General features: G+C 42.1%; 1 protein-coding gene across 3 annotated transcripts in view; it reads left to right on the top strand.

The window, feature by feature from the left end:
* Positions 1-21,531, top strand: part of ST3GAL3 (ST3 beta-galactoside alpha-2,3-sialyltransferase 3) — a 236,808-nt gene that overhangs the window by 151,602 nt on the left and 63,675 nt on the right. For all 3 annotated transcript variants that reach the window (XM_049694077.1, XM_004266322.4, XM_033421903.2), the window contains one exon: positions 13,508-13,600. In XM_049694077.1, coding sequence (XP_049550034.1) covers positions 13,581-13,600 — 20 coding nt within the window. In that variant the 5' untranslated portion in view covers positions 13,508-13,580. The remainder of the gene's footprint in view (positions 1-13,507; positions 13,601-21,531) is intronic.

Here is a 21,531-nt window from a genome sequence, read left to right as displayed (position 1 = left end):
GCCGCAACTAGAGAAACTCCACCCTCAGCAATGAAGACCCAACGCAGCCATAAATAAATTAATTTAAAAAAAAGAAACAAAGAGCAGAAATCAGTAGAGAAAATCAATAAAACCAAAAGCTGATTCTTTGGCAATATTAATAAAAGCAGTAAACCTCTAGCCAGGCTAGCCAAGAAAAAAAGAGAGAAGACACAGATTACTAATATGAGAAATAGAAGAAGGATCATCACTACTGATCCCATGGATATTAAAAGCGTTAATAAAGGAATATTATGAGCAACTCTGTGCCCACAAATTTGGTAACTGAGGTGCAATAGACCAATTCCTTGGAACACACAAACTACCAAAACATACAAGAAGACATAGATCATCTGAAGAGGCCTATATCTACCAAGGAAATTGAATCAATAATTAGTAACCTTCCAGAAAACCAGGCTCAGATGGTTTCACTGGCGACTTCTATCAGACATTTAAGGAAAAGATGATACCAATTCTCTACAATCTCTTCCAGAAAATAGAAGCAGAGAATGTTTCTAACTTGTTCTGTGAAGCCGCATTACCCTAAAACCAAAACCAGATAAAGACATTCTCAATTACAGACCAATATCTCTCATGAACATAATGCAAAAATTCTCAACAAAATATTAGCATATTGAATCCAATGATGTACAAAAAGAACCACACACCTAAATGAAGTGGGATTTATTCCAGATATGCAAGGTTGGTTCAACATTAGAAAATCAGTTACTGTATTGCATCACATCAACAGGCTAAAGAAGAAAAATCATATCATATCTATAAGATGCAGAAAAGCGCTTGATACAATCCAACATCCAATCGTGATTTTAGGAAAAACTCTCAGCAAAATAGGAATGGAAAGAAACTTGCTCAATAAGATAAAGAACATCTACAAAAAATCTACACCTCACATCATGCTTGATGATGAGAAACTAGATGCTTTCCCCCTAAGTTTGGGAAAAGGCAAGAATGTCCCTTTTTACTACTCCTATTCAACATTATACTGAAAGATCTAGCTAATTCAATAAGACCAGTAAAGGAAATAAAAGGCATAGATATTAGGAAGGAAGGATTAAAACGGTCTTTGTTCACAGATGACATGATTGACTATGTAGAAAATCCCAGAGAACTGGCAGAAAACTCCTGGAACTAACCAGCAGTTATAGCACTATTCCAGGATACAAGGTTAATATACAAAAGTCAGTTGCTTTCCTATATACCAGCAATGAACAATTGGAATATGAAATTAAAAACATAATATCATTTAAATTATCACACACAAAAAGAAATACTTAGGTATAAATCTAAATATATTGATATATATAAATTTATATATATAATTACAAGACTCTGATCAGAGAAATCTAGATAAATTGAGAGCTATTCCATGTTCATGGATAGAAAGATTCAATATTGTTTAAATGTCAGTTCCTCCTAACTTGATCTATAGATTCAACGTAATCTCAGTTAAAATCCCAGCAAATTATTTTATGGATATCAACAAACTTATTCTAAAGTTTATATGGAAAGGCAAACAACTGAGAATAGTCCACATAATACTGATAAAGAAGAACAAAGTTGAAGGACTGATGCTACGTGACATTAGACTTAAGATAAAGCTACAGTAATTAGGACAGCATGGTATTGGCAAAAGAATAGACAAACAGACCAATGGAACAGAATAGAGAGTCCAGAAATAGAAATACACCAATATAGTCAATTGATCCTTGACAAAGGAGCAAAGGCAATTCAACAGAAAAAAAAGGATCCTCTTTTCGACAAGTGATGCTAGAACAATTGGACATCCATATGTAGAAACTAAATCTTTCACCTTACACTTTTCATGAGAATTAACTCAAAATGGAATCTAATAGACCTAAATGTAAAACACAAAACTTCTAGAATATAACAGGAGAAAATCTGTGTGAACTTGGATTTGGCAATGAGTTTTTGGATACAAAACCAAGAGTACAATTCATGAAAGAAAAAAATCAATAACTTGACTTACTGAAATTAAAACCTTTTGTTCTGTGAAAGACACTGATAAAATAATGAAAAAACAAGCCACAAACCAGAAAAAAATACTTGCAAAACACGTTTGATTTTTAAAAGACTTTCATTCAAAATATACAAAAACTCTTAAAACTCAGCAATAAGAAAAACAACCAACCCAGTTAAAAACGGGCCAAAGACTTTAACAGACACCACATCTGACAAGATGTATACAGATGGCAAATAAGCATATGAAAAGACGCCCGTATCTCATGTGTCATTAGGGAAATGCAGATTAAAACAAGAATAAAATATCACCACACCTATTAGAATGGCTAAAATACAAAATACTGACACATCAAATGTTGGCAAGGATGTGGAGCAACAGGAAGTCTCATTCATTGTTGGCAGGAATGCAGAATGGTTCAGCCATTTTGGCAACATATTAAAAAGCTAAACATAGTCTGACCACATGATTTAGCAATTACTGTTGTAGGTATTTACCCAATTGAGCTGAAAACTTATGTCTATACAGAACTGCACACAGTGGCACGGTATGGCACAAATGTTGCACATTGCTCTGGTTTATACAGTAATAAGGGCCTTTTTGTTTAATTATCTTTAAAAAATCATAGTCGCCAACAACTGGAAGCAACCGAGATGTCCTTCATTAGGTGAATGGATAAACAAGCTGTAGTACATCCAGACAATGGAGTATTATTTGGCTCTAAAAAGAAATGCACTATCAAGCCATGAACAGGCATGGAGGAACCTTAAATACATGTTGCTAAATGAAAGAAGCCAGTCTGAAAAGTCTACATACTATATGGTTTCAACTGTATGACATTGTGGAAAAGGAAAAACTATGGAGACAGTAAAGAGATCAGTAAATACTATGCTACAGATCTTATGAGATTTATTTAGCCTTTCCGCTGAGCTCAGTTATGCAGTGGCATGCCAGTTGAAGACAAGTCCCTGTATATGAGATGTTGGCTTCATTTCAGCGGCCCTCCTTCCCTGTTCCCAGGAGTCTCCTGATCTTCCTGCTGATAGGGCAGAAGTTTGGAGACAGCCAAGTGAGTTGGAGAGAATAATCCAAGTAAGAAAAATTTTAAAAAAGCGGTTTTTTTCTTCATTAAATTAGTGAAATGGGGACTTGCCTGGTGGCGCAGAGGTTAAGAATCCGCCTGCAAATGCAGGGGACACGGGTTCGGGCCCTGGTCCGGGAAGATCCCACATGCTGTGGAGCAACTAAGCCTGCGCGCCACAGCTACTGAGCCTGTGCTCTAGAGCGCGCGAGCCCCAACTACTGAGCCCGTGAGCCACAACTACTGAAGCCCACGCACCTAGAGCCTGTGCTCCGCAACAAGAGAAGCCACTACAACAAGAAGCCCACGCACCACAACGAAGAGTAGACCCTGCTCGCTGCAACTAGAGAAAGCCTGCGTGCAGCAACGAAGACCCAATGCAGCCAAAAATAAAAAATAATTAATTAATTAATTAAAAAATATTAGGGGCTTCCCTGGTGGCGCAGTGGTTGAGAGTCCGTCTGCCGATGCAGGGGACACGGGTTCGTGCCCCGGTCCGGGAAGATCCCACATGCCGCGGAGCGGCTGGGCCCGCGAGCCATGGCCGCTGAGCCTGCACGTCCGGAGCCTGTGCTCAGCAACGGGGGAGGCTGCGGCAGTGAGAGGCCCGCGTACCGCAAAAAAAAAAAAAAAATTAGTGAAATTATGATGATAATTCAGGTGGTCTAGAAGTAGAAAAAGCGGAAGTCAAACATTAAAACGGTAGAAATAGTTAGTGACATTTGTATAGCCTTTCAAAGAATGTTCTGTCCTACATTGTTGCAGGAAATCATTTGATCTTCCCACCAGTCCTGTATTTATTAAAGCTATTTTAAGAGTTAAGAGAACCGATTATCTCATGCCTGAGGTTACACAACTAGTAAGTGGAAGAGCTAGTTACTTAAACTCCGGTCTTTTTACCTTTAAGCCCACTCTTCTTTCTACCAAAGAAAGCAAAGGCTTTGGTGAGAATAAAGGATGGGTTTAAGAGTCAGTTTCTCTTGTCAAAAATGATAATGATACTTACCCCCAGAGTAGGGCTGCTCCAAGGGTGTGCAGAGTCCTGGCTAATATTTTTGTAAGGTCTCTGCTGTATAAATAAGTTGATGGGTCCATGTGAGATGTAATGACTTATTAATGAGGCTTTAGAACAATAGGGAAAGAAGAGATACTTATGTATGTGTATATTATCCAGTCAGTGCACATGAAGTTTCTTCAGAGTATCCAGATACCCCTTCTTCCTGTTCAGGTTCAGGAACCATCTCATCATGTTTTCTTTATTGTCACGTGCATCATTCCTGGCTAATTTCACATCTCCCACCGTAAGGAAAAGGTAGCAGTACTGTTATTATTTACAGTGCCATGGCTTTCTGGAACCTGTTTTATAGAAACAATATAGATCTTCTTGTCTCTTCAGTTCTCTAGTACCCTTTATTTCATGAGGGTTACATCATTACTCTTCTTTTTTTTTAGCATCTTTATTGGAGTATAATTGCTTTACAATGGTGTGTTAGTTTCTGCTGTATAATAAAGTGAATCAGCTATACATATACATACATCCCCATATCTCCTCCCTCTTGCTTCTCCCTCCCACCCTCCCTATCCCACCCCTCTAGGTGGTCACAAAGCACGGGGCTGATCTCCCTGTGCTATGCAGCTGCTTCCCACTAGCTATCCATTTTACATTTGGTAGTGTATATATGTCCATGCCACTCTCTCACTTCGTCCCAGCTTACCCTTCCCCCTCCCCGTGTCCTCAAGTCCATTCTCTATGTCTGCGTCTTTATTCCTGTCCTGCCCCTAGATTGTTCCGAACCTTTATTTTTTTTTTTAAGATTCCATATATATGTGTTAGCATACGGTATTTGTTTTTCTGTTTCTGACTTACTTCACTCTGCATGACAGTCTAGTTCCATCCACCTCACTACAGAGAACTCAATTTCGTTTCTTTTTATGGCTGAGTAATATTCCTACATCATTACTCTTGATGCCACACTATCCTTATCCTTCACGCTGCCCACAAATACTGGCTTCCAGTGACTCTGAAAGGTTGTGACTGTGCTTTGCTGACAATGACCACAAATGCAAGTCTTACCCAGAGTATGAAGGGGAAATGTGAACTGTAATTAGTTTGTGGTCATGTTAAATTTACCATTTGAAACTATCAAGACTGAATCATGAAGAAATAAAAATCCAAACAGACCAATTACTAGTAAGGAGATTGAATCAGTAGTCAGAAACCTCCCAACAAACAAAAGTCCAGGACCAGATGGCTGGTGAATTCTACCAAACATTTAAAGAAAAAATACCAATCCTTCTCAAATTTTTCCAAAACATAGAAGAGGAAGGAACACTTCCAAACTCATTTTATGAGGCCAGCATTATCCTGATACCAAAACCAGACAAAGGCACTACAAGAAAAGAAAATCACAGGCCAATATCTTTGAACACAGATGCAAAAATCCTCAACAAAATTTTAGCAAACAGAATTCAACAATACATTAAAATTCAACATACACTGTGATCAAGTGGGATTTATTCCTGGGATGCAAGGATGGTGCAACATCCATAGATCAATCAATGTGATAAACCACATTAATAAAATGAAGAGAAAAAAATCATATGATCATCTCAGTAGATACAAAATAAGCATGTGACAAAATTCAACATCCATTCATAATAAAAATTCTCAACAAAGTGGGTATAAAGGAAATGTACCTCAACATAATAAAGGCCATATATGATAAACCCACAGATAACGTCATACTCAATGGTAAAAAAGCTGAGTCTTTCCTCTAAGATCAGGAACAAGACAAAGATGGCCACTCTCACCACTTTTATTCATTGTAGTACCAGAAGTCCTAGCCAAAGCAATTAAGAAAGAAAAAGAAACAAAAGGCATCCAATTTGGAAAGGAAAAAGTAAAACTGTCTGTATTTAGAGGTGACAATATTATATATAGAAAATCCTAAAGATTCCACCAAAAAAAAAAAACCTGTTAGAATGATTTTTAAAAATTCAATAAAGTTGTAAGATACAAAATCTATATACTAAAATCAGTTGTGTTTCTATACACTAATAATGAACTATCAGAAAGAGAAATTAAGAAAACAATCCCATTTACAATTGCATCAAAAAGAATAAAATACCTTGGAATAAATTTAGCTTAGGAGGCGAAAGGCTTTTTACAATGAAACTATAAGACACTGATGAAGGTAATGAAGAAGACACAAATAAATGGAATGATATTTTGTACTCATGGATTGGAAGAATTAATATTGTTAAAATGTTTATAGTATCTAAAACAACGTACAGAGTCAGTGCAATCCCTACCAAATTTTATCATTTGAAATTTTATAGTGTAAACGGAGAATAGCACATCTTCCAACCATGCTTCTCTTGGACTCTTTTAGCCCCACATGCCTAGGTCTAAGGGCTGTACTCCTTAAAGGATTATTGTAAAGTTACATTAGATAATTATGTCAACTGTGTGTGTGTGTGTGTGTGTGTGTGTGTGTGTGTGTGTGTGTTTTAATAAAATGTAGAAACAAAATTGAATTGGAGCAGTTGCAAGAGATTCCTGGTGGAAAGTGTCGGTGAGAATTGCATATACAGCTCAGGCTAAAGCGTTTGCAAGAGCTTACTAGAGAGCATCCTCCCAGACAAAATGAAGTAAATTACAAGGCCCTGGAGACAAAGATAAACTGCAGTAATGTCAGCTCCAGAATCACTGATCAAAGAGCAGAGTGGCTGATTTGTTGAGAAGATACTGCAGTGCCCAGTAGCAAGAGCTGAAAGGCAGGGCCTCCAGAGCTGAGAAATACCCCAAATTCCAGATCACGCAAATCAAGCAGTCCCTCTTCTCTTCAAGTGGTAGAAGAGACATGAGACAGTGCCTCCATGTTTATCACAGATCACTGTAAGTGAGGCAAAACCGTATAGAAGCCCAAGTCTGCAGTGGAGTTCACAAAGAGCAAAGGGTCAGTGATGCCCAGGGCAGGATGGATTGGCACACCCCAAATGTGGGTGAATGAAGAGACGGTTGATAATTCAGGAAGAGCCAGCAGACCTGTAATTGTGGGGGAGAGGCAGTCAGAGGAGATAGAAATTGTCCTTAGGGAGAAAACTTTCCATCTTGGAGCTTGAAAGGCTCTATGGCAGTATTAAATAACCTTTCTTACATAAAGGTTAGTTCAGGAAAAAAAAAAAAAGAAAATGAAAATGTTTAATGACGAGCTAGGATTACTAAAGCTAACCTAAGCTACTTCTGCCATTTCCCAAATCATGTCGTCATTCCAGAAGCGTCCCTCTAGTAATTGCAGAAGTGCATCTTCATCAGGAAGGTTAGAGAGGTTAGAACTGAAGAAGCAGTGGTGGGGTGAACTCTGTGCTGAGAGTTCTTACCTGTGTTTACCATGCAAGTCCTCCCAGCACGATTGTACTGGCTACCTTGATTAAGTTGCTATATTTGCTTTAAAAGAAGCTGATATTTGTTAACTATGGTTTGTGAGGCAGTGTGCTAGGTGTTACACACATGGTCTTACTCTGTTCTTGCAACCAGTTCCTTGAACTGCTTCCAGTAAACTAGCACCTGGAATGAGGGAGGGGGCACAGTAGGGGGCTAAGTTCAGTCTTTTCTGAGAGGTTCTAGAAATTAGCCCATTGGTCACGAGATACCCAACAACACTGATCTATACAGTTCTAATCCTCAAAGTCCTTTCTTCATTTTCCCCAGCCATCACCACCTCATACCCACACTTCCTGTCAATTAACCTTCCAAGTCAAGGTAACCAATTGAGTTCAGTCCAAAAAACATTTTGTTGGGTACTTATATAGTCAGTGCCATGCATGGTACTCTGTGCTAGGCACTATACTCAGATTTCATGGTCTGGGAGAGAAAGATGTTTAAATGGACAGTTATTCCTTTTTTTTTTTTTTTAAATAAATTTATTTATTTATTTTTTGGCTGCGTTCAGTCTTGGTTGCTTCCTCTAGTTGCGGTGAGCAGGGGCTACTCTTTGTTGTGGTGCACGGGCTTCTCATTGCGGCGGCTTCTCTTTGTTGTGGAGCGGAGGCTCTAGGCACGCGGACTTCAGTAGTTGTGGCACATGGGCTCAGTAGTTGTGGCTCACGGGCTCTAGAGCACAGGCTCAGTAGTTGTGGCGCACGGGTTTAGTTGCTCCGTGGTGTGTGGGAATCTTCCCAGACCAGGGCTCGAACCCGTGTCCCCTGCATTGGCAGACAGATTCTTAACCACTGCGCCACCAGGGAAGTCCCTAAATGGACAGTTTATTCTTCAGGGTAACAAGTGCTAGGCCATAGTTATGTCCTAGTCATCACTGTATCCCTAATCCCAGGCCAGCGTCTGGCACATAACAACAATGAGACTGTTAACAGTTAGCATGTACTGAGGGAGAACTATGTGCCAGGCTTGTACTAAACATTGTATTGTCAACATAATCCTCACAAGAATTTTATGAGGTATTAGTATAATTCCAGTTTTAAAGATGTGGAAATTAAGGCACAGAGCAGTTAAATAACATGCCCAGCTGGTAAGGGATGGAGCCAGGGTACAAACCCAAGCAGAGTGACTCTGTTGCCTCTAAATATCTGTTGAGTGAATGAATGAATGAATGAGTGAGAGGATGGAAGGGAAGGAGGTGGGAGAGAGAGTGGCGACAAGTGAGCAAGGTCAGGTGACTGTCAGCTCTAGGTAAAATGGGGTCCACAGGCAGGAGAGGTTGGTCCTGCTTGGCGGGGGAAGCAATCAGGAAAAGTTTCACAAAGGAAGTGGTGCTTCACCCAAATGTTGCAAGATGAATAGGTAGTCACTAGCCAGGGCAGGGCAGGGTAGACAGAGCGAAGGCCAACCCTTCTACTTTTGTGTTAGATCCTTTCTCTCACCTTCTCAGGGACATTTCTCCAACTGTCCCATTTCTGTTGCATCATGCTTGAGTTTTCCTCTTATTCTAACCAGCTTATATGCATGCTGAAAAATTTCCTAACCTCAAAAAAATCTTTCCCTGCAATTCCCCTCCAGCAATTGCCCCATTTCTCTGTCTCCCTTTATAGCAAAACTTCTAAAAATGGTAGTCTCTATTCCCTGGCTCCAATTCTTCTGTTTTCTCTGAAACCCGATGAAAGCAGCATTTCACCCCCACACTCCAGTGAAACAGCTCTACTCAAAGTCAAGAGCAACCTCCGTGTTGGCAAATACAGCTGTCAATCTTATGGCTACCTTCCCAGGCCGAGCACAGTGTTTGATGCAGTTGGTCCCTGTATCCTTCTTGAGACACTTCCTTCCTTTGGCACCTGAGACATCACACTCTCTCCTGATTATTTTTCTATCTCAGGGACTGCTTCTTTCAGCCTTTTGCCATGCTACTCCTCAGCTCCCAAATGTTGATCCTTAAAATGCACACGGCGATCAGGGCACTCTCCCACTGGAAATCATTCAGTGACTCTCCCCAGGACAGAATCCAAACTTGAGCATTGGAAAGCTCCGCCACCTCACCTGTCGCGAAGTATTTGTGTGGTGCTCTAGAGGACAGCCAGCCCCTCCAAATGTTCTTTTTCACCACACCCTCCAAGATCTCTGAGAGCTGAGTGGTTCCCATTTGCAGATGAGGAAGCTGAGAAGCAGATTGTCCTTCACTTGCCCAAGGTCATGCAGCTTGCAGTGTCTTTTATGAAAGCTGATTCCACGTCCTGTATTCTTCCCATTTACAACCTGTTGTTTGACCTGATTCCTTAAACTTGGGGCTTCTGAGTGAAGCAGAGGCATGGAAGTCTGGTTCCTTCTTTTAGGTGCCAGCCTCTCCATCTGGATTTCCTCTTAAGAGTGCAGTGGTTTACACTCTTCACCCCAGGCGCTTGGTAGTCACGTTTGCAGGACAATGGTGCTCTTACTGGTCGAAATGCTAAATCTCCCCAAATGAGAGGCCAGCTGCAGAGTACGAGAAGAACAAGGGCTGAATGATTTGATCAGACATCTGTGGGGACCTCCTGGCATTTGGAGTGTGAGCGCCTTAGAGAAACTAACTATTCTGGCCCGAGGGAGTTGGAGACTGTTAATCTTGGTGGTTTTGACCGCTAACTGCCCCAGAGGTCCCAGCCTGCTGTATGACTCAGAATCCCCAACACTCCCCCTATTCTTCTCTCACTGGGATAGTCAGGAGGCCATTTCTAAGGCATTTTAATTTGGTAATAACTTGACATGGCCCACTATGCCCAGGGCTGTATGTTTTAGAAGTTACTGTTGCTTGGGGTTTGGTTTAGAGCTGCTCCATCCTTAATATCTGATTACCCTGCACTGGCCTGGGAAGAGCCTTTCCTGGTGGGCTCTGGCTTCCTGTGTTCCATCTTGCCTGTGCTCTTTCTTCTCCATTATGGATTACCTGAGTCCATAGACCCTGGACTATCCCACAGCCCGATTCTTTTTTTTTTAATTAAAAACATTTTTATACATTTTTTAAAGGTTACTTTCCATTTACAGTTATTACAGAATATTGGCTGTATTCCCCATGTTGTATAGTACATCCTTGAGCCTATCTTACACCCCATGGTTTGTACCTCCCACTCTCGCACCCATATTTTGTCCCTCCCCACCCTTCCTGCTGGCAACCACAAGTTTGTTCTCTATATCTGTGAGTCTACTTCTTGTTTTGCTATAGTCACTAGTTTGTTGTATGTTTTAGGTTCCACATATACGTGAGATCATACAGTATTTGTCTTTCTCTGTCTGACTTACTTCACTTAGCATAAGGCCCTCCAGGTCCATCCATATTGCTGCACATCGAGAGACCTGATTCTTGAAGCATTTTGCCAGAAGTTGATGGTGTTCACTAGAGAGAGGAAAGATGTGGCTGAAGGTTTGTCTGCTGTTGTACATGCATTTCCACGTGCATTTCTGCAATGCACTATGTGAAAGGGACGACCACCATCCATCTTTCCTTTTCTTTGTGAAACTTTCTGGAATTCAGAAAGACCATAGGAACCCACAGTACCAGGCAAGCAAGCGGATGGTGAGGGATTGGAGACAAGGATATGAGGGACTCGTAATGCCTCACTGCTTGTTACACACTTCCAGAGAGCTTCCCTACCCCATCTCCAACTGCACTGACCACTCGTGCTGTCCCTGGACGCTGTGCTTCCCTCTGTGATGGCACTGACTGTGAGCCACACCAGGGCGGTGCCATGTTAAGAGCTCCTGGGCTTCCCTGGTGGCGCAGTGGTTGAGAGTCCGCCTGGCAATGCAGGGGACACGGGTTCGAGCCCTGGTCTGGGAGGATCCCACATGCCGCGGAGCAACAAGGCCCGTGAGCCACAACTACTGAGCCTGCGCGTCTGGAGCCTGTGCTCCGCAACAAGAGAGGCCGCGACAGTGAGAGGCCTGTGCACTGAGATGAAGAGTGGCCCCCACTCGCCGTGACTAGAGAAAGCCCTCGCACAGAAACGAAGGCCCAACACAGCCAAAAATAAATAAATTAATTAATTAAGAGCTCCTGCACTTGTGTCAGAGAGAAATAGTTTCACGTCGTATCCACTACTTACTAGCTGTATGATCTTGACTAAGTCTCTTCATCTTTCTGAGCTTGTATGTAAATTAATAATTAATAGCACCTACTCACCTGGCTATTGAGAGGAGTAATTGAAGAAATCTATAATGTTTTCATCACTGTGCCTAGTCCAAAAGCTTCCAGTAGGTTTAGTAATTGCACTGAAGTTTATGTTTCATTTCTGAAATACAGTTGTTTATGTAAGAAAATATTGTTATGTAAATTTCTCTTGTTAAACCCTTGACTTTCTTCTGCCCACCAAATAAAGGCCCAACCCCTGGCTTGTCACTCAGCATTTACATCTGCATTTCAGGCTTTAAATTTCATTGGTAGGGAAAGCTAAAAAAATGTAGATTTTTTAGAAGAAATTGCACATAGATACAGATGAGTTTGTCTAAATTCAGTGAGCAGTGACTCTGTGTAAGGCCCTGGGCTAGGCTCAACAGGGCACTGAGTGAATCACACATGACGCATGATAGGCGGTGGCATCATGGTTTCTGGCTGTCCTGTATAGGCACCAGCCTCCCCTACCCTGGACCCACCCCGCCCCCGCCCCTGCAGAAGGCAGCCCCGAGGGAAGACTCACCACAGGGCCCCAGCACAGCAGAGCAGCTGGGCATCAGAGGGCTGGCAGCTGGCCCAAGGGTGGAGACTGGGGAGTTTGGGACTGGGAACTGGCAACGAGCCAGGGCTCCTTCAGGTGCCCCAGCACGCAGGGCCTCCAGCCCCAGCAGTCACCGAATGTGTCTTGTTCTTCCACTGTGGTCTTCTCTAGACTGCACTGGGCAGGGTTTTTGGTGGCAGGGCTGTGACTCCAGCTGCACACTGAACACATATGGGCACTGAAGCCCAGAGATATGAGGTGACTTCACTACAGTCACACAGCCGCAAAGCCAGGGCTACAACTCACAAGCCTTCTGAAAAATAGTGCTTTCTGACTTACGGACTCCTGAGATTGTCTTATGTCCAGTCCAAGTGTAGTGAGATTGTCAGGGCCATTTTGTTCCTTCAGAAAATCATAAGGGTCTTCTGTGTGCCCATCTCTGTGCAAAGAACTGGGGGTACAGGGTTAAATAAGACCCTGACCTTGGGAAGTTACAGTGCAGTGAGGGAGACATACTACCGACGATCGCAGTTCCGTACAGCGAGTGCTGGGCAATCATGTAACGCGGGTGGCAGGGGGTGGACAGTGAGTGCAGGGAGACACTTGGCCCAATCTGGGGGTCAGGGAATTATGCCCAGAGAAATTGACATCTGAGCTGAGTTGTGAAGGACCAGGAGGCATAGGCAGGTGGAGAAGGACAAGGAAGAACATTCCAGGCACAGAGGATAGGAGAGCAGGAGAGCCTCCTTAACTAAACGCCCCAACATGTATTTGATCTCTATTCAGGACACTGTGAGTGGTTCCCACTGGCTGGGTCATAGTGTGTGTGGGGAGAATAGAGGCAGATGAGGCTGGACATGTAGACATATCCAGGAAGGTTGAAAGGGCAGTGCCTGTGACTTTATCAAAGTCTGGCGGCTCTCTCCTTAGGTCTCCAGGCTCTACTCTCCCAGTCGGGGAGCCCGGATGGAGTTCCTGATTTCCGTGGAATCTGGTTTACTGCAAAGAATCTATGCAAAACCCAGTGAGCTCTTTTTACCAAATTCCACTGCCGGGCCTGGCTTGTTTATCCACCTATTCCTTTAGGGGTTCTTGGCTCCTCCCCCTTACCCCTTGGTGTGGAAAAGGGCCTTGGTGTGGAAAAGGGGCTGAAGTGCTGATTGTAGGGAGTGAAGCTTTGTTCAGGGTTTAAACACCTACAGCTCTTCATGAACTAGTAACCGCTGCCCAGTGCCTGGCAAGCCGTGACTCTCTTTCTCTTCTTATAGGCCTGCTGAGTTAGCCACCAAGTACGCAAACTTTTCAGAGGGAACTTGCAAGCCTGGCTATGCTTCAGCCTTGATGACCGCCATCTTCCCCCGGTAAGTGCTCCTGTTTCTTCCCATCACCTGGATAGCCTGGTCCATGGCCCAGGACTCAGACACCCTGCCCCATGTGGCAAGTGGTGTGCCTCAGAAAATGAGATTCTGTGGTACCTTTCCTCCTGTGTCCTTGAGTCGGTGGGTGCCTGGAAAGGACTTTGCTTTTGGTTGGTTCCAGTCCCACTCTAGGCCCTTGCTACACCTTACCCCCGTCTTCCTCTCAGAGCTTGTACCTGCCAGCACAGCTCGCTTCTGTGGAGGAAAGAGACGAGGTAGAACCTACGTGGTTCCCCTTGGAAGCCAGGTATCCAGAGGCCGCCAGACAGTGCTCCACAGCACAGAAGCTCGTAGTCTTTTTTGGAAGCTGGAACCAACTACCTGGCTTCAGGGAGGCAAAGCCAAATAAAGCAGGAAGTAAAGAGGAGTTTCTGAGGCTGGCGTTCTAGAGTTCCTGATTTCCTTGACAGGAGCTGCTGAGAGAAGCTTTCACCCCGTTCCACTGAGAGGCCTTGCTTGCTTATCCGCCTTTTCCTTTCGGGTTTCCTTTCCTGAAACCTTGGTGTGGAAAAGAGCCTGACGTGCTGCGATCGTCTTGTCTGTGGTCCGAGTGCAGTGAGACCCCTGGGGTCGTTTTGTTCCTTCAGAGAGTTATAGGACTATCTGACTTGGAGGGGATGTAGGAGGGGCTGCTCTGGACCTCTGGGAGTCAGGATGTAGCACTCGGACCACCAGAGGAGCCCTAGGGGTGGCCTCTTGGGATGGGCTGTGTTCACGGGGGAAGGGTATGCACCCCATCCCTTAGAAGGCTGAGGTTAGGGCACACGGTGTGCTTGCAAAGGAATGCTGACAAATAGCTTGCCCAGAAGCAAATCCAGGGTATTTGGATTTTATGCTCCTTTTCTTTCCTAATGTCAGCAATCCAAGCTTAGCTCCTCGTATAAAACAGGAGGCTCTGCTGGCTGAGTACCTGGTGTTCAGTTAGAGATCCCTTTGTCTGGGGTCTGCCTTCTGACGTGATTCCAATGCTTTGCTTCCCCCAGCTATTTACTGAGCACTTCTTCAGTGTCTGGCACCATGTTCCATATTCTTGCGTGGGTTTTCTCAGACCTACACTGCTCAGGCCCCTGGGCCAGACACCTGTGAGTTTTCCTTGACCTGTGTATGGGTTTTCTAATTGAAAGTAATACAAGCATGTGGGGAAAAAAAACTCAAACAGTACAAAAGGGTATATATTCCCACTCCAGATCCCAGAGACAGCCAATATTACCATAAGCAGGAACATACTGTATTTATTGTACTGTATCTTGCTTTTTACTCCTAACAATATGTCTTAGAGTTTATCCTATTACCAGCATATATGGATTCATCTCATATTTTAAATGATTGCATAATATATAATTGTTTGGAGGTGTCATAATTTTATTAAAGATTTGTTGAGGTTTAATTTACATACAGTAAAATCTACATATTAGTATAGTTGTATGAGTTTTGATAATACCTTTGTGCAACCACCGTAACGGTTAATAGAACACGTCCAACATCACCCCCAAAAGTTCCTTCATGCTTCTTTGCAGTTAACCCCTCCCTTGACCCCCAGGCCCTGACAACTACTGTCCCTGTAGTATTTCCAGAATGTCATATAAATGGATCATATAGTAGCCTTTTGAGTCTGCCTCTTTTGTTCAGTATAATGCATTTGGGATTCACACATCTGTGTAACAGTTGCTTGTTCCTTTTTATTGCTGAATAGTATTCCATTATATGGGCATAACATTGTATGTTGTTTATCCATTCAACAGTCAAAAGACATCTGGGTTAATTCCAGTTTTTAGCTATTATAAGTAAAGCCAACATAAACATTTGTGTAGAGGATGTATGCTTCACTGCATAAGAATTTGCCAAACTGTTTTCCAAAGTGACTATACCGTTTGCTTTCCTGCCAGCAAAGTGTAAGAGTTTTAGTTGTTTTATATCCCTGACATCAATCTTTTTAATTTTAGCTGTTCTAGTAGGTTTAGAGGGAAGGGAAGGCTTAGAGGGCTTACCAGGGAAGCCCTGCTTTTGATGTTTTATCTAAGAAGTCTTTCCCGGGACTTCTCTGGTGGTACAGTGGTTAAGTGTATCATTTTATTTTTAGATTCCACATATGGTCAGTTACTAACAGAGGGATGTTGAATTCTCCATTTATCAGTTTTTGCTTCAATATATTTTGAAGCTCTGCCATTTAGTGCATACACATTTAGGATTGTAGCCCCTTGCTGAATAGATTCCTTCATTTTTCTGAAATGTCCCTTTTTCACTGGTAATAATCCTTGTTCTGAAATCTTCCTTGTTTGATATTAATATAACCACTCCAGCCTTTTAAAAGTTAGTTTCATCATGGTGTATGTTTTTCTATTCTTTTACATTTTCTGGTGGAGAAGGAGTTTGTATGTTTATACCCTTGAGCATCAGAGAAGTTGGATCTTAGAGGTGTGGTGGCAGCAGTCCCTCCTTTTACATTTAACCTATCTGTTTCTTTATAATTAGAGAGGGTTTCTCTAATTCCAACACATAATGGAGTCTTGCTTTTTTCATCCAATCTGACAATGCCTGCCTTTTACTGGAATGTTTATACTGTTTATATTTAATGTAATCATCAGTGTGGTTCGGCTTAAATTTACCATCTTGCTATGAGTTTTCTGCTAGTTTCTTTTTTCCCTTTCTTTTCCTGCCTCCTTTTGGATTAATTGAGTGTGTTTTATGGTTTTATTTTACCATAAAATAAAACTGTTGGTTTAATAGCTATGCCTCTTTGTTTTATGTTTTTCATGATTATTCTAGAGCTTACAATATACATCGTTGATTTATAATCTACTTTTAAATAATATTATAGCACTTCGCTTAGAGCTTATGAACCTTAGAACAGTATACCTCCATTTCCCCTTCCGCCCTTTGTGCTATTTTTTGTCATATTTTACATTGATGTATTATAAACCCACACAACACTGTCCTTATTTATTTTTGTTTTAAACAGTTAATTATTTAAAGTGAATTAAAAATGAGCAGGAAAAGGCAACCTACAGAATGGGAGAAGGTATTTGCACATCATATATCTGATGTGGTGTTAATATCCAGAATATATAAAGAACTCCTACAACTCAACAACAACAACAAATGGGTGAAGGATTCAAATAGACATTTCTCCTAAGATGATATACAAATAGCCAACAAGCACATGAAAAAATGCTCAATATAATTAGTCGTTGGGGAAATGCAAATCAAAACCACAATGAGAGGGCTTCCCTGGTGGTGCAGTGGTTAAGAATCTGCCTGCCAATGCAAGGGACACGGGTTCAAGCCCTGGTCCAGGAAGATCCCACATGCCGCGGAGCAGCTAAGCCCGGGTGCCACAACTATTGAGCCTGTGCTCTAGAGCCCGCGAGCCACAACTACTGAGCCCACGTGCCACAACTACTGAAGCCCATGTGCCTGGAGTCCATGCTCTGCAACAAGAGAAGCCAGTGCAATGAGAAGCCTGCGCACCTTAACCAAGAGTAGCCCCCGCTCACCGCAACTAGAGAAAGCCGGTGGGCAGCAACGAAGACCCAACACAGCCAAAAAAACAAAACAAAACGAAAAAACCACAGTGAGATACTACCTCACACTCATTAGGGTGGCTGCTATCAAAAAAGCAGAAAAGAGCAAGTGTTGACAAGGATGTGGAGAAATCAGAACCCTGTGCACTGCTGGTGACAATGTAAATTGGTGGTGCAGCCACTATGGAAAACAGTATGGTGTTCCTCAAAAAACTGAAAGTAGAATTACTATATGACCCAGCAATTCTACTTTTGGGTATATACCCAAAAGAAATGAAAGCAGGGTCTGAAAGAGGTATTTGCACATCCATGTTCATAGCAGCATTATTCACAATAGCCAAAGCAATCCAAGAGTCTGTCAACTGATGAAAAGGTAAAATGTGGTATATACATGGAATGGAATATTATTCAGCCTTAAAAAGAGGAGGAGTTCTGACAGATGCTACGGTGTGGGTGAACCTTGAGGACATTATACTAAGGGAAATAAGCCAGTCATAGAAAGACAATACTGTTTTATTTCACTTATGTGAGGTACCTAGGGTAGTCAGACTCACAGAGATAGAAAATAGAATGGTGGTTGCCAGAGGCTGGGGACAAGGGGAAATGAGGAATTGCTGTTTAATGGATATTTAATAGACAGAGTTTCAGTTTTACAAGATGAAAAGCATTCTGGAGATTGAGTGCATAACAATGTGAAAGTACTTAACACTACTGAATTGTACACTTAAAAATGTTTAAGGTGATAAATTTTATGTTATGTGTATTTTACCACAATTTAAATTTTAAAAGTTTTTAAAAATTAGGATGAAAAGTCTTTTTTTTTCCCCCTCGGATTTGTTTTCATTCTCCCTTTGCTTTTTGATTTAATTTTTTTTTTTTTTTTTTTTTTGGCTGCGTTGGGTCTTTGTTGCTGCGCGTGGGCCTTCTCTAGTTGTGGTGAGCCGGGGCTACTCTTCATTGCAGTGCATGGACTCTAGGCCTGCAGGCTTCAGTAGTTGTGGCACATGGGCTTTGTTGCTCCGCAGCATGTGGGATCTTCCTGGACCAGGGATCGGACCCACGTCGCCTGCATTGGTAGGTGGATTCTTATCCACTACGCCACCAGGGAAGTCCCTGAAAACTCTTTTATAGTTACCCACAAACTTAGTTTTACTGTTGCTCTTTCTTCCTTTGTGTTAGATACATATTTCTATATGGTGTTCTTTTTCTTCTGCTTGAAGAACGTCTTGTAACATTTCTTATGAGGAAGATCTTATGGCAATGAAGTCTATCAGCTTTGGTTTGTCTGATAAAGTCTATTTTACCTTCAGTTTCGAAAGTTTGTTTGTTTGTTTTTGGCTGTGTATACAATTCTAGGTTGACAATTTGACACACATGCAGTACTTTAAAGATATAACTTCACTTTCTTTTGGCTTGTATCGTTTCTAACAAAAGTCTTCTGTCCTTCTTACCTTATTTATTCATTTAAACTTTATTTTATTATTTGTCTGCGTCAGGTCTTAGTTGCGGCACGTGGGATCTTCGCTGTGGCGTGTGGGCTTCTCTAGTTGGGGCTTCTCTCTAGTTGTGGTGTGCGGGCTTAGTTGCCTCTGGCATGTTGGATCTTAGTTCCCTGACCAGGGATCGAAGCCACATCCCCTGCATTGGAAGGTGGATTCTTAAGCACTGGACCACCAGGGAAGTCCCTTTACCTTTTTTCACTTCGTATGCAATGTTTCTCTTTTCCTCTGCCTGCTTTTTGAGATTTTTCTCCTTATCGCTCGTTCTCAGCAATTTGATATGATGCAGTTTGTTGTGGTTTTCTTTATATTATTCTTGGTTTGCATTTATTTATAAATAAATATAGTTTATAGTTTATTTTTTAATCAAATTTGGATGCATTTTGTCCTTATTTTTTCAAATATTTTTTCTGCCCATCACCCTTCGCAGGATTCCAATTACATGTATGTTAAGCCATTCATCCACCTGGTTTGTTTGATGCTAGGTTTGTCTGGTGTTTTTCCCCCCCAATTCTTTCTTATTTCTCTTTGTGTTTCATTTTGGATAGTTGATATTGCTATGTTTTCACATCCACTGATATTTCTCTTGTGGTGTCTAATCAGCTGTTAATCCCATCTGGTGTGTTTTCATTTCAGATATTGTGTTTTTAATCTCTGTGGTTCCATTTAGGTCTTTTTATAGCTTTCATTTTATTCTTTATTATGTTCATGTGTTCTTCTACCTTCCTGAACATAGAGAATATATTTAGAATAGCTATTTAAACATTCTTGTCTGGTAATCCCATCATCTGTATCATTTCTGGGATGGTTTCTATTGATTAATTTTTCTCCTGATAATGGCCTATATTTTTCTGATTCTTTGTGTGCCTGCCTGGTAATTTTTTATTAGATTAAAGACAATGTGAAATTTTTGTTTTTCTGTGCTAGATTTTGTTATATTCTCTTAAATAGTGCTAGTTTTGCTTTGGACATGTAGTTAAGTTACTTGGAATCAGTTGTATCCCTTTGAGACTTGCTTTTAATATTGTTAGTGCAGGTGTTGAGCAACCGTTTGTCTAGGGCTAATTTATCCCCATAACTAACGCAGTACCTGTCTGGGGACTGGACCCAATGCCTTGTGCATTATGAGGCATTTCCACTCTGCCTGATTTATTTCCACAATTGTTTTGTGAATACAAACAATTCCCAGCCCTGTATGAACGCCGGGAATTGTTTGATCTACCGCTTCCCGGTGGCCTTTCCTCAGCCTCAGAATTTCCTCTCATATACGCCCAGGTCAGTACTTGGCCAAAGATCTGAGGGGACCCCTTTGCAGATCTCTGGGGCATTCTGAGCATCTCTGTCCTCCGTGGTAGTCTCCACAAATTCTAGTCTTCTTGCCCTCCCTAAACTTTGATCGCTTTTTTTCAACTCAGGAAGACCACTGGGCTCTATTTGGGTTCCCCATCCCTGCACTAGTCCGAAGACTTGTTTCATCTATTTTGACTTGTTTTCTGGTTGTTGAAGGTAGGAGGGTAAATCCCACCCCTGTTATTCTATCATGGTGGGAAGCAGAAATCCCTTCTTTACACAGCATTCCATGAACTAAACTATAGTTTACTGCATCAGTTCCCTACTGATGGACAGTTAGGCAATTGCCATTTTTTACTACTCCAAATATTACTTCAGTGAATAACCTTTTTTACACAGCACTCCCCACACATGTGAGATTATCTAGAATAAAGTGATATTTATGGATCCAAAGTTGTGTGTGTTTATAATTTTGAAAGTTATTGGCAAATTGCCCTCAGTAGCAGTTTTTGAATTTATATCCACACATAGTAGTTTAATCTTCATCCAGTACTTTCTCCCGTTGCGGAGCGCAGGCTCTGGACGCGCAGGCTCAGCGGCCATGGCTCACGGGCCCAGCCGCTCCGCGGCATGTGGGATCTTCCCGGACCGGGGAACAAACCCGCATCCCCTGCATCAGCAGGCGGACTCTCAACCACTGTGCCACTAGGGAAGCCCCATCCAGTACTTTTATAGCTTTATTATTTATATTTGAATTATTAATCCATCTGAGTTTTTATTGTTTTGGTTTGGTTTTAGTGCTAGGCGTGATCCCTGGTGTTGGGATCTAGGATTGTTTAATTTTTTTCCTCGTGGGTAACTAGTGTTTCTGGATATTTTGACCAAAAAGTTGTAAGTAAATTCAGGATTTTGATTTTTGTAGTAATAATATTTTGACACAAGGGGTCTTAGGCAGCTCTTTTGACGTGTTAGTTTTGACCCGATCTAATAAAAACAAGCCATTAAATCCCTCTCTCTCTCTCTCTCCTCTCTCGTTACATAGTGCTGTGGGAAGGGTATTCTCACTCTGGCCCTAAGCCTCACTCCTCCTTGATCCCGCCCAGTCACTGCCTCCTACGCTTGAGCACAGACTGGGGAGCAGGCAGTGGTAGTGGAGGGGTGCTGGTGGGCTGGCCCGTCCAGGGTGCAGAGTCCTGCTTCTCTGGGAAGCCAGCCTGCTCCCTCTCACACCTTTGCGCTATCTGCTGGGAAATCCTCCTTGCCTGCCTGGATACATCGTCCTCTAACGAGAGAGATGGGGAGGAGGGGGCATGAGGTCTAAGGGAAATCAAATTGATTGAGCATCTGCTCTGCTGTAAACATTGGATTAGGGCTTTTCATCTATTGGTCTCATGGAACAGAAAGTCTTCCCTGACCTCCGTTCCTGCACACACCCAGTTACTCCTTCCTCAACCTGTCCCGCTATAGTGCTGCACACATAGCTCTGTTACAGTACTTGTAATTATGTATTGATGTTTCTTCTCACATAGTAGGCTGTGTACCTGTTAGCATAGAGACATGGTCT

Source organism: Orcinus orca, chromosome 1 (genome assembly GCF_937001465.1).
Source record: "Orcinus orca chromosome 1, mOrcOrc1.1, whole genome shotgun sequence".
Classification (NCBI taxonomy): Eukaryota; Metazoa; Chordata; class Mammalia; order Artiodactyla; family Delphinidae; genus Orcinus; species Orcinus orca.
This window is presented reverse-complemented; position numbering and strand designations above follow the sequence as displayed.